Source organism: Xenopus tropicalis, chromosome 1 (assembly GCF_000004195.4).
Source record: "Xenopus tropicalis strain Nigerian chromosome 1, UCB_Xtro_10.0, whole genome shotgun sequence".
NCBI lineage: Eukaryota > Metazoa > Chordata > Amphibia > Anura > Pipidae > Xenopus > Xenopus tropicalis.
The window spans coordinates 49847054-49861009 of record NC_030677.2 but is presented as its reverse complement, the minus strand read 5'-3'; the positions used below and the strand labels follow the sequence as shown (position 1 = coordinate 49861009).

Below are 13956 nucleotides of genomic sequence, written 5' to 3'. Positions count from 1 at the left end.
TGTGCCATTGGCTTGTTTGTGTGCACTGTGAATCCTAAGTTTCCAGGAGGCGGCCCTTATTTCTTAAAATACAAATTTTCTATTTAGGAGTACCCAATAACACATACTATTAAAAAGTATATTTTTATGAAAATGGGTTATTTAGATGGAGCAGGGTTTTACATATGAGCTGGTTTATGCAATATATTTTTATAGAGACCTACATTGTTTGGGGGTATAGTCTTCCTTTAAATGTTTTGTGCTCAACACATCACTGTCCAATAAGCATGAAACGCGTTGTTTAAGGGATGTTTTGTTAATTAATTCATCTTTTTTTCATACATTTTCCTCTTTGGCCTGTCTCCTTTTTATTTGATGTGGTTCACTTCAATTCTCTTTCAATTTAATGAAGGTCTGAGACTTAAACTTGTACCCACGGTACATGCAGTAAATATTATATTATGGATATTATTTAAACTCAGGCTTACTCCCAACTGCCCAATACAGCAGCACAGAACCTGCTTAGTACCCATGATGCATATGGCTTGACTTTGAACTCTTAGGTCATCACAGTTGGGTTAACTTAGTAACATGGATGCTAAAGCAACTCAACAGCCGGTAGTACAGGTGGTCTAGAAATATATATATATATATCATACCTCCCAACATTTGAAAAATGAAAAGAGGGACAAAAAGTAATTTTTTGACCATGCCCACTTTTGTGGCCACTCCCCAATTACCACACCCCATTTTTAAAAAAAAAATACTCCTTTTATATAGATGAAATGGCGGGATCAGACGCAAATGTGCTATACCCTCATACTGTACTACCTAAGGCAAACAATATAGCAACTCCTACATTAAAATACAAATATAGAGAGAAGGCAGTCAGTTATAAGTGAATTATAACTATGTACCAGTTTTGCCCCCCATACACAGTGCCCCCCATTCACAGGAGCCCCGCCACACACAGTGTCCCCTATACACAGTAGCCCCCCATACACAGTGCCCCCTATATACAGTAGCCCCCCATACACATTACCCCCCACAGTAGCTCCTCCTTCGTCTGAGGCTCCTCTCCTAATGCGGCTCCTTGTGCGGCGGCGACAGGCCCTTTTATATGGTTGCGCCCGTGCGTAATGACATCACACGTACCCACAGGCTCAACCTTATAAAAGGGCCTGTCATGCTGTAAAAGGAGCCACATAACGATTAAAGCCGCTGGGGAAGTCTGAACGTCCGGCTCCAGCGGGACATTCATGGAACTATCCGGGACAGCGGGATGCGCCATGAAAAGCGGGACTGTCCCGCGAAAAGCGGTGTATGTGTCTGCTATATTTTATGAATGAGCGATACCTCTTCCCCTTCATGCTGTGCTCTGCCAGAGATTCCCAGGAGTGAGAGATATATGTTAGGGGTGGAAAGGTGAAACTGCCCAGCACACAAATAAAAGCAGCAGCCTCTTCTGCCTGATAAAAGACAGAGCCCCCTCAGCCCCTGACCCACTGAGCAGGAGAGGAATGCAGCCAATGCCAATAGTTAACCCTTGCCTGTCACAAATGCTCCTCCCAGGACAATTAAACATCAAGGTAAGGCTGTGAGCTTGAGTGTAGCAGGGGAGATTGAAGAGTTAAGGGGGCGGGGCTTTATTTCCCAGAGCAGAGCAGGCACAGCAATCAATTAAATGGCAAAGCTGAAAAGCCGGACATCTAACAGTGAATCCGGGACAGCGGGAAGTGCCATAAATATCGGGACTGTCCCACTAAAAGCAGGACGGTTGGGAGGTATGATATATATATATATATATATATATAAATAATAAATAAACTGAGGCACTTGCTTACAACTGTATAATAGGCGGCTGCTGACTGCAGGCAGAACTGCCTTAGCCCAGTGTGCGGTACCCGTATGTTCTCCGCTCCCAGACAAAATCCTACACATTCTGCTTCTCTTTACACCATAAGCAGTGCAACCCTGAGGCACGGAGTATAAAACCCCTATGGAAGCTTTCATTGAGACTACAGGAGCTGCACACACAGCACATACCTCTGAGCTTGAGCCTCTCTCGCTGGCTCCCTGAGCTGCCCGGCTGGCATTAGCTGGACTCAGAGGAGCCAGACTCACTCAATCCATCCCAGAGCCAAGTAGCTGGGGGACAGTACAGATACTGACCGAAACACATCGATGTGCTTGTACAGCTAGAACTCCTTTTGCGTGTTTACTCAGATTTCGCCATCTACTGGACAGCAGTGTAAAGTGCAATGGAAAGTAGTTATTTGCTAAAATTAGGTTTCATTAGCTGGTATTAAAGTTCGTTCTATGTCATACCTCCCAACCTCCCGCTTTTCAGCTTTGCCATTGAATTGATTGCTGTGCCTGCTCTGCTCTGGGAAATAAAGCCCTGCCCCCTTAACTCTTCAATCTCCCCTGCTACACTCAAGCTCACAGCCTTACCTTACCTTACCTCGTTATGTGGCTCCTTTTACAGCGCGACAGGCCCTTTTATAAGGTTGCGCCTGTGGGTACGTGTGATGTCATTACGCACGGGCGCAACCATATAAAAGGGCCTGTCGCCACCGCACAAGGAGCCGCATTAGGAGAGGAGCCGCAGACGAAGGAGGAGCTACTGTGGGGGGTAATGTGTATGGGGGGTAATGTGTATGGGGGGGCTACTGTATATAGGGGGCACTGTGTTTGGGGGGCTACTGTGTATAGGGGCACTGTGTATGGGGGGCTACTGTGTATAGGGGACACTGTGTGTGGTGGGGCTCCTGTGTATGGGGGGCACCTGTGTATGGGGGTACTGTGTATGGGGGGCAAAACTAGTACATAGTTATAATTCACTTATAACTGACTGCCTTCTCTCTATATTTGTATTTTAATGTAGGAGTTGCTATATTGTTTGCCTTTGGTAGTACAGTATGAGGGTATAGCACATTTGCGTCTGATCCCGCCATTTCATCTATATAAAAGGAGTATTTTTTTTTTAAAAATGGGGTGTGGTAATTGGGGCGTGGCCAAAAATTGCTGCGCCCGCCAAAACTTTTTGTCCCTCTTTTCATTTTTCAAATGTTGGGAGGTATGCTATGTTTGGCCTCCTAGACGCTGGTAATGCTACAGTGCTGACTCGTTGTATTTAAAGTAGGAATTTCTGAACTGCTTCACAATTGTCTGACGGTATTGTAGGGTTGCCACCTTTGCAGGGGGCTAAACCAGAACATAGGCGCAGGCAGATGGCATCGGGGTGGGGTAGTGATGCACAGGGTAGCAGATGGCATCGGGGTGGGGTAGTGATACACAGGGTAGCAGATGGCATCAGGGTGGGGTAGTGATGCACAGGGTAGTAGATGGCATTGGGGGGGTAGTGATGCTCAGGGTAGCAGATGGCATCGGGGTGGGGTAGTGATGCACAGGGTAGTAGATGGCATCGGGGTGGGGTAGTGATGCACAGGGTAGTAGATGGCATCGGGGTGGGGTAGTGATGCTCAGGGTAGCAGATGGCATGGGGTGGGGTAGTGATGCACAAAAAAACTGGTAGAATTCCTGGCAAAGTTTACAAGGAATGTTCCTGGACCCAATTATTTGGCCTTAGACAGTGATTCAAGAAATAACGTTTTAAATGGACATGCCTTTCTTCCTCTGTTTACCTTTGTCTGATGATGGGAGGCATGTGCATCCTAAATGAGACTTCTTGGCAAACTTGGATCCAGTTCTGACTTTCTCTGTATCACTTCTGATGTCTGATACTATTTCATCTTCATGCAGGCTAAATACACAATAATTTAGTAACCCAGGAGTCGACTTTAGACCTTACCTTTTCTTTTGAAGTGTTCATTGTGCCCCTTGGACATGGTTCTGCAGAGCAAATAGCAACTGTCAGACAAATACAACTATTAATTATAATAACATAAAAAAAATGCTTTACAGGAAAAAAACAGCCAAATGAGATGACTTTTAGGGGCTGATTTACTAACCCACGAATCCGACCCGAATTGGAAAAGTTCCGACTTGAAAACGAACATTTTGCGACTTTTTCGTATGTTTTGCGATTTTTTCGGATTCTGTACGAATTTTTCGTTACCAATACGATTTTTGCGTAAAAACGCGAGTTTTTCGTATCCATTACGAAAGTTGCGTAAAAAGTTGCGCATTTTTCGTAGCGTTAAAACTTATGCGAAAAATGCGCAACTTTTCGCGTAAGTTTTAACGCTACGCAAAATGCGCAACTTTTTACGCAACTTTCGTAATGGATAGGAAAACTCGCGTTTTTACGCAAAAATCGTATTGGTAACGAAAAATTCGTAAAGAATCCGAAAAAATCGCAAAACATACGAAAAAATCGCAAAGTACCGATCATTACGAAAAAAACGCAATCGGACTCCATTCGACCCGTTCGTGGGTAAGTAAATCAGCCCCTTAGTGTCTTAGATAGGAGCTGCCTCTTGCTTTGTCATGCTCTTTTGTTAGTAGCTGTTCTATTTATTTCTTTTCTAGTTAATATTTATATAATAGAGAACAACTAGGTTTAATATTAAAGGTCAGAGAAGACTTTTGTTTAAAAATGCCTGGTTTTGCAGTGTCATCTAGTGAATAATAAGGCTATATACACATGGGCTAAAATACAAAAATACATGGGAAGTATAAAAAATATTTAAGCACAGCATTATTAAAATACTAATAATTTGGACAAAACTGAGACAAAGAGACAATAAAGGGTAAATGGTGATGCTCATTCCAAAGCTCTATGTTTAAAAATGTATGTTGGCCTTTGAGATCTCTCCCCTTTAAAAATGCTATAATGCGACAGGATCAACCTGTGAGACCAGTGCTTTGATCAGAAGACTTGGGACCAAGAAATGTAAAAGGTTCAGTGGTGCCAACCTATGACTAGAGGTGAACCACCATATTAGGTTTATGATCATAAACTACCTGTTTTCGAATATGTATGCGCTTGCACAGAGTAAATTAAAACATTAATACAAATTATTTTTAAATGACATAAGCAATGTAAATGTTACCACAAGATTTGCTGTATTAGCCAGAGCAATTATGATATTTGGTTTAGTACCACATTAACAAATAAGCTTAAAGGGGTAGGTCACCTTTAAATTAACTTTTAATATGTTTTTCCAGTTATTTAGCATTTTTTCAGCAGCTCTTCATTTGGTATTTTAGCAGCTATATGGTTGCTAGGGTCTTATTTACCCTAGCAACCAGGCAGTGGTTTGAATGAAAGATGGAAATATGAGTAGTGGGGGGCTACATAGATAAGTAAAAAAATGTAACAATAACAATAACGTTGTAGGCTCACAGAGCAATAGTTTTTCGCTGCCAGGGCCAGTGACCCCCATTTGAATGCTGGAAAGAGGCAGAAGAGTAAGGCAAATAATTAAAAAAAACTATAAAAAATAAATAATGAAAAGAGCATTCTATGACATACTAAAATTGAACTTAAAAGTGAACCACTCCTTTAAGTGAAAAACTGTAAAATCACAGATAAAAAAAGAATGTAGCATGAATGGTAGCAGCCGTCTGAGCCCTCTACTGTGAGAATGTAGGAACAACATTATATAATAAGCTAGGTAACAGCCCTCTGTGTCAGGCAACTGTTGTAAGGATTTAGGTTGTACAATAGATGGCACTTTAACAGCCCTCTGTGCCAGGCAACTGTTGTAAGGATTTAGGTTGAACAGTAGATAGCAGGCACTGTAACAGCCCTCTGTGCCAGGCAACTGTTGTAAGGATTTAGGTTGAACAGTAGATAGCAGGCACTTTAACAGCCCTCTGTGCCAGGCAACTGTTGTAAGGATTTAGGTTGAACAGTAGATAGCAGGCACTGTAACAGCCCTCTGTGCCAGGCAACTGTTGTAAGGATTTAGGTTGTACAATAGATGGCACTTTAACAGCCCTCTGTGCCAGGCAACTGTTGTAAGGATTTAGGTTGAACAGTAGATAGCAGGCACTGTAACAGCCCTCTGTGTCAGGCAACTGTTGTAAGGATTTAGGTTGTACAATAGATGGCACTTTAACAGCCCTCTGTGCCAGGCAACTGTTGTAAGGATTTAGGTTGAACAGTAGATAGCAGGCACTGTAACAGCCCTCTGTGTCAGTCAACTGTTGTAAGGATTTAGGTTGTACAATAGATGGCACTTTAACAGCCCTCTGTGCCAGGCAACTGTTGTAAGGATTTAGGTTGAAGAGTACATAGCAGGCACTGTAACAGCCCTCTGTGCCAGGCAACTGTTGTAAGGATTTAAGTTGTACAGTAGATAGCAAGCACTGTAACAGCCCTCTGTGCCAGGCAACTGTTGTAAGGATTTAAGTTGTACAGTAGATAGTAAGCACTGTAACAGCCCTCTGTGCCAGGCACAAATTTGAAGGATGTGGTATATTAGAATAAAGCAAGAGTAGTAACAGTATTTAGTGCCAGACATCTGCCGTGAAGGCTAATCTATTAAGGGGAGTTGATTCAAACATGACAATATGTCTAATCTATTGCCCATTGACTTGGATAAAGCAGTTTAAATTGAAAACAGGAACCATTGACTTAGATAGCGACAAACTACGGCAATGCAGTTAACAGGATAATTATACAGTATATATATAACAAACACAGATTGCACAGTTAGAACATATGCTCTTTTACATACCCGTGAATCTATCAAAAAATCACAAAATGCGCCTTGAAAATTCAACTGCTATCAGTGCAGCCGCAGAACCCGTGTCTATTAATAGTGATTTTTCAAATGATATGTTGACCTCATGGTAAGCTTATCTTGAGGACTCTCCTTTACAAATTATTTACACAAATATGTAATATAAAGCAGTTGAGGTAGTTAACAATAAACCAAACCCTATCTCAGGTTGATGGTTAATTATTGATGAATGCGCAGCACAAATGACAAAGACAAGAGAATGTTTTGAATACACTCAGCTATAACTATATAATTGTTGTCTATACTAGAGCCCAAATGATAGGTACATACTCTATCACAGAACCACAACTGGCAATTCTATGGGCTCTTGCTGCTTGCATGTTTGATAGGCCAGTCTGGGAGGATTATGGGTAGGGAAATAAGGACATCCACTTTTTCTCTGACTAGAACACAAATTCCACTGCTAGCACATGCTGCCTCCTCATCTAGTGCTGGGGTCAACTTGTCACAAAGCTTGACCAACTTCCTCCTGAAACTCAGAGTACTTCTAATGTATTTAATCCCACTGTGTTTAATCTTTGCTGAGCAGCCCAAAAGTGACAGGCCGCTGGCCTGAATAAGTTCAATGGAACCATTGTGATTGTTCTGTGTCTCTACTACCCTTAAATAAGAAGTAAACCTTTTTTTCTATCTTTACAATTACTCTAAACAACCCCCAGAATAACATACCTTAAGCTGGCCATTCACACACCGATAGTTCGTACAAAACCTAGTTTCCTATGATATTCGGTGCATGTTTGGTGGATCGATGTGACGACCGATATTGCAAAAGCTTCGGATAACAGTCGTCTTGTGAGCTGGGCAGGTCAAAAGATCAATGGGGCGCAAGTAAATCTGCGTTTAGGACTGAATGATCAGGTGGAGGTAGAATCCCTATTGTTTCTATCTCCATATCTGACGATTCAGCCCTGAACATCACTAGAGGGAATGAACGATCTTTCCTGCGACCAATGATCGTTATTGCTACGTGTCCACATTTAGTCCTTGCATTCAGTCTGATCTGACAGGGTAGTCCAAGAGGAGAGCCTTCTGGGCATGCCTGACTGAGAAAAAGTTTTCTGGGAATGCACAGAGAAGCAGGAGCCAGTGTGCAGCAGCAGTAATTTTTTGTCTTTGCCCATACATAACTGGCTGACTCACTGTGCATTACCAGAAAGCTTCTTCTCTGTCAGACTTGCACAGAAGGCAATCCCTGTAATCAAAGAGATGGAGAGAGCTGAACAGGAAGAGGGGACGGGGCTTCACGCTGTACCCGGAAGAAGGGGAAAGGAAATTAAAAAAAAAAAGGTTTACTTCTTTGAGGGATTAAATGCCAGGGAATTTCCGGTCACTCAGATAAAATGAAGAAGCTGCTCGGATGAGCGGTGAAACGTTTTCAAGAATACTCAGATAGTCCAGTTACTTTAGACTTAATTTTACTAGATACTGTATAAGGAAAGAGATGCCATTCTAGTTGTTGTAGTTCATATTAAAGTAGACAGGAAAACAGCACATCTGGCCTGCAACGCCAATAATGGCAGAATTCCACTGCAGCCTCTGGACAAGATTTGCCTTTCTCTATAATAGATGAGAAGTGTTCCTGTGGAAGACTTTAAGGGCCCAACTCATAGACAGTGTTTTAGGCATATTAGACTTTATGTACAGTATGTTAGTCATCATATATTATATTTTGTGGCCACAAGTCACACCAATCACTGCTCTGGAGAGATACTTATCAACTCTTATCTGGTTTAATTATATCAATTGTTAAAAGGCAAATAAGTACTATTATTTTATAGAGACTACACAGTTTATTCCTGGTGGGTGGCCAGATCACTTGAAAATTCAGAGACACGTAGAAAATTCAGCTAGCGAGACTGAACTGAGTACAGTTTAATTTAAGTCAGTGCTGCCCTGCAACATGTATTTATGAGATGTGTCCCAGAATTTTTAAAGGAAAAGGAAAGGCTTTTGAAGATGTTCTCACCATTAGATAAAGCCCCCTATTGCCTCCTAAATCGCTACATCCATTTCCATATCTGAGACCTCCTGCTGCTGTAATCCGCCTTCAAAGATCTGCGCCGTTCGGAACGCTGGCGTCGCCATTTTAAAAGCGGTCTGTCATTTCCCCTGCGCATGCACACAAGTTTTTTTTTTGTGTAGAGAAGAGATCCATCTCAAGTGCGCATGCTCATTAAAACGGCTTGGAACTGGGCATGTGCACTACGCCAGGCAGACAAGGAGATTCTGAAGGGAGGGGGAGAGGGAGTTACACAGCTCTGCAGTGAGAGAAACTCCAAGGGATCGCTGCAGCTTCAGTGTTTGCTTCTGAGGGACAGGAGTGGCAGGTATTTAAACAGTGCTGTGAGGCTTGTCTCTGCTAAAATTTTTGGTTGGGAGGGTTGACATGTCCTTTAATTGATCTGGTCACCTTGTCCTGTCACTGTTTTGCATCCATGTCCTGATTTGAATTTAGGGTCAACATCATGAGCTGAGCTATATAAGCTACATAGAAGCTATGTGAGCAATGCTGTGGAGGAATGTAATATAACTGGAGTTTTTATGGCAAAGACACTTTCACTGTAAAATGTAAAACATGATAACACTCATTCTATAAAGCACGAACTGTGCAATGTTGTACTACAGCCTAAACAGTGTTTGTCTCTTTCTCCTTTTTTTAAATGAAATGTTGGTATAATTTCAATGCAAAATCCAAGACTCTGGGGGTAGTGGTAACGAAGCACACCATTAAAAATTAAAATTGCATATACACCCAGAAAAGTTATCAGATCATTTGAAAATTCAGGGACACATCTAATAAATAAATGTTGCAGGGCTGCATTAAGTGCATTCAATTTCAGTTGCAATCAGTGCAGCCCTCTAAGCTAAGAGTAATGATCCTCAAGCTTTATTCAAATACAGGTATAGGACCTGTTATCCAGAATGCTTGGGACCAAGGGTACTCCGGATAAGGGGTCTTTCTGTAATTTAGATCTCCATACCTTAAGTTTACTAAAAAATCAATAAAACATTATTTAAACCCAATAGGATTATTTTGCATCCAATGAGGATTATTTATATCTTGGGATCAATTACAAGGTACAGTTTTATTACTACAGAGAAAAAGGAAATCAGTTTTAAAATTCTCAATTATTTGATTATAATGGAGTCTATGGGAGACAAGCTTTCTGTAGTTCGGAGCTTTCTGGATAACGGGTTTCCTGATAAGGGATCCCATACCTGTACTAAAAATTTGGAGATATAAGTCAAGGTAGAAGGTGGAGTTTAAAACAGAAAATCTACAATTATAAGTCCTGCAAATTAATTTTTTCCTGCATCATCATATGATCGACAAACGTTTGATTTGAATACTGTACAAACTGCAGTTCCCAGAGTGCAATGTTTTTATTATCAAAAACTGAAAAAAGAGTAAACATTTTTATTTCTGTATTGTGCAATACAATACTGTTATGCTTTATATAAAATGACATTACATAATAGATATATGTACACATATCTACACATGTTAACATGCATATCTACAAATACATGAGCATTTTATTATGTGTAAAAAAGACAAAGAGGTTACCTTCCTAAGACATTCAGCTGTGCAACACTGCTGCATGCCAGACAACTATTCTCATGTTATGCTGAATATGCCAAAAATGGTTCCTGCCCAGTGCAGCCAGTAGATGTCAGTGTTATACTTCAGTAAGATACGGCTGCAGAAAATGCTTTGCAATGTGACTAATCATATTGTCACAGAAGTTGTGGGAGAATGTACTTACTTTAGGCGATTCTGTCATAGCCATTGTTAGTACGAGTTATTTTGACAGCTGTGAAAACTAAATCTGACTAGAAGACTAACCAAGTTTGGGTAGTGACTGGAAACATCTGTTAAACTTTTTCTGTATAATCAGGACTAAAATGCTGTATCAAACTCAGAAAATACACATATTTTTCTGGATTTAATGGGCACTGTATTTTCCATGGAGTGTCTCAAGTAGAGTTGGGTTGTGCACACAATGGGATCCCTGGACCGATTTATCTTGCTGGTGTATGGGAATCAGTTGTCCATTTAAGACAGAGTTTACCCCCTATTATATATATATATAAATGTTGGGGTAAATGGGTAAAATTGGGAATAACAGCAGTGCAGTCTATCCTTGTAAAGGCATGGGCACTGCAGGGCACAAACTATAAATGGCCTCTGCAGACCAGGTAATTCCTCTTTAGCCCTAGTACAGGAACTATATTCACTCTAATGACAGTTTATTAAAAGCTAAAACTTGGTGCCTGCCTTATACTCAGGTCCACCTTGAATGCAATACCGCCTTAAATTTTGCAGCATGGGCTCATCAATGAGGTCTTAGAACTTGATCAACTGGTATCTTTAAGTGACCCTTTTGGAAACGTCCTAATCCCCAAATAGGTAGCCCTCGGCCACTGTAACATATTATGTGGAGTAGCATGTCAGACACTCCTTTAATATGGCCACCATGGGGGGCACAGGGAGGACAGTGTTTCCAGGTCCTGTGGATTTTAGGTCTTCAGGGGGGCCCAGTCATCCTGCACTTAGATTAGCCTGGCCCTCCTGCTACAGACTTGGGAAGGGAGGATGAGAGCTTAGGTGCCTGTATGTTCTTTCCCCTACACAACTCTCTGCAGTGTTTAGTCCCGGATTGGATGGGCTGAAGGGGAGGTTCAAACTTCCCCTATCCAATCCCTCTGTAGCTGTGCTGGAACTTGAACTGCAGTGATGAACGAGCAGTACCAATGCCTGTATAGAGGAAAGAAGATGCAGGCACCTGAGCTCCCTCCCTTCCCATGTCTGCAGCTTGCTGACAGCAGAGGGCCCGGCTTATCCAAGGAAGGGCAGCACTGCAGGGCCCCCTTTAAGTGATGCAAGAGTGGGAGTTACAGCATATTATTTAAAGGGGAAATAAAGTAAAAAAAAAAAAGCCCTAATGATCCCAGGCTCTCTATTTAAAAAAAAAAAAAAAAAGGAAACTGTTCCTCATATGCATTCATTTAAAAATCCATACCGTTTTAATAAAAAGGCATTATCCGTTGCTTGTAATTTCCCCCTTCACTCCATTAGCTCTGTTCTAGTGGAGTGAGGGGGGGAATCACAAGCAAGGTTTTTTTTTAATAAATTGATTTTTTAAATACATGTATATTAGAAATAGGTTTCTTTTTAAAGGAGAACGTGGGACCATTAGGCCCCCCTGGCCACCAATGTGTGTTTTGGTTTTTAACTACTAGTCTCCTGGGTGGGGATGATTTTGTTGTATGTGTATTTAATTTGTTCCATAACAATATGATTTGAGGTTCTGCATCCTTGCGTGATAAATGTTTTTTATGTTGCTTCCTTGTCATTGTCCTTTCATGTAAATAAGAATCTGTTAACATTCTCTGAGTGTTATTTAGGAGAATGAGTGTTTTGCTAAATGAGAATCTGTAATTTCCATAGTATGCTATCTGAACTAAAACACAGCTTTAAGCAATATAGGGCAATATTGTGTTTTATATTGATGGCAGTTTGTATAAAATCATTGTTGGTTGCATTCTTGGCATTATAATCTTTATTGTTTGATGTTTACAAGCCTTGGTGCTAACATTATCATGAATAAACCTCTCCAGTTTTGGTTCTTATTTTGTGTCTGCAAATATAATATTGTGCTTCCATGTTCACAAGGTATCACAGTGTAAAAACATGGAGTCAATGCACCCACGCACACATGCATACAACGAAGAAGCAAAATGTCTTTTGATGGTTACACACAGCAATATGATGCCCCTAATGTGCTTGCAGATCAATATGTAATGAGGGATGGATACATATGTACAGCACTGAATTATAGGTTCTGACTACAATGCTCCAGCACACATGGCACAATGAATAAAACAAGTGCCCTGCAGGCATGTAAAAAGTGTGCATCTTGAAATTACAAACTTAAAGTGAACTTGTCACCTGGAATTATCACAGTGGCCTTCTGTTCTGTTCCCAAGCCTTACAATGGAGATTTCAAATGCCGTATCACATACCTATGAGTAATACTAAGTCTTCCTATGAGTTGGAATAATGACTCTTTATCTATTCAAACAGAATAATCCCTTCATGGGTGATGTGATGAGAATGAAATGCGGTTTCTGCCTATTACTGCAGCTTTAGTTTATAAGCTGTGGATCAGCCTGTGATGTGTGATGCTTAGCTGCTTGTTCCACAATGGACAATCTTGTGATCTTCCCACAAAGCTTGATAGGGTTGAAGTTTGATGATTGCCCTTGACAAGCTCCTTGTTTCTTCCCCAAATAGGTTTTGCATAACTTAGAAGTATTGTTCATATCATTGCTCTGTTTTATAATGAAATTTGCTCCAATGAAGAGTTGACCACTGGAGACAAAAACAAAACACATTTCCAAACTTTTGAGCGCTAGTGTACCTCTGACTATGCAAAATCTGTCTTTTGTATTGGAACCCCAACCCTTTCATTGACAATGCAACCTACAGGTTTTCTAACTTCTTTACATCTCCTTCATACATAGATCTGAATCAGACCGAATGCAGATGAGTAAAATGGTCAAATGATACAACGGATTTGCCACCTTTGACTAGCACTGCCGTCAAATAATGAATTATATTATGCTTCTGTCTATTGGAGACTTTGCATGGAGACTGATGGGGATCAAGACCAATGAATTGGCCATTGTAACATATTCAGGAACCAGTGTGCTAACTGTGGTCCCATTTTCATACTAGAAAGGACTTAGCAACATTGGAAGACCAACTCCTGACGAAGCCTTGTGGTGATGCGTGTGGAGGATGACATCTCCCTAAGCCAATGCCCTTTACCTTTAGACTGCCTTTTTCCTTCATGAACTGGTATTTATGTGGCACATAATTTGGGACTGTTTAGTTTATACTTTGTTTAGTGTATGGTTGACATGCGGATGCAACCGTGTGTCTGTAAACCAATCCGGTTCTGATCCTGGTATGGGGTATTGAGCACTTTAGGGCAACTGGCTTCACAATTGTCTTTAGGGGAGATTCCTGTGGGATGGTTTTAGATGATTTTAATCAAATCTGTATTTTTAATTATAATAAATATTGAGGTTTTATTATTCAAATGTGAATATGCATTTATACAGGGTCTAGGATCTGCAAGCTTATGCAGAGTGCTTCTATTATATTTATGCTTCTGTTGTGTGACTTATTGCACTTGATTGCCTTAGAATGAATATTTGAGCAAGTATTAACATTAAATGGCCTTTGCATTTG

At 40.9% G+C, this 13956-nt stretch overlaps 1 protein-coding gene and 1 long non-coding RNA gene across 8 annotated transcripts in view; one reads left to right on the top strand and one right to left on the bottom strand.

The window, feature by feature from the left end:
- aadat (aminoadipate aminotransferase) overlaps positions 1-6747 on the bottom strand; it is a 27511-nt gene extending 20764 nt beyond the window's left edge. Inside the window, exons 1-2 of one of the 7 annotated variants that reach the window (XM_031899127.1) lie at positions 6630-6747; positions 3794-3852 (exon numbers count right to left, since the gene is read on the bottom strand). In XM_031899127.1, the coding sequence (XP_031754987.1) occupies positions 3794-3830 (37 nt within the window). In that variant the 5' untranslated portion in view covers positions 3831-3852; positions 6630-6747. 7 annotated transcript variants of the gene reach the window in all.
- On the top strand, positions 1722-13956 carry LOC116408469. Its single transcript, XR_004220956.1, has 2 exons — positions 1722-1763; positions 13224-13956. It is a non-coding gene; the product is annotated as an uncharacterized LOC116408469 (long non-coding RNA).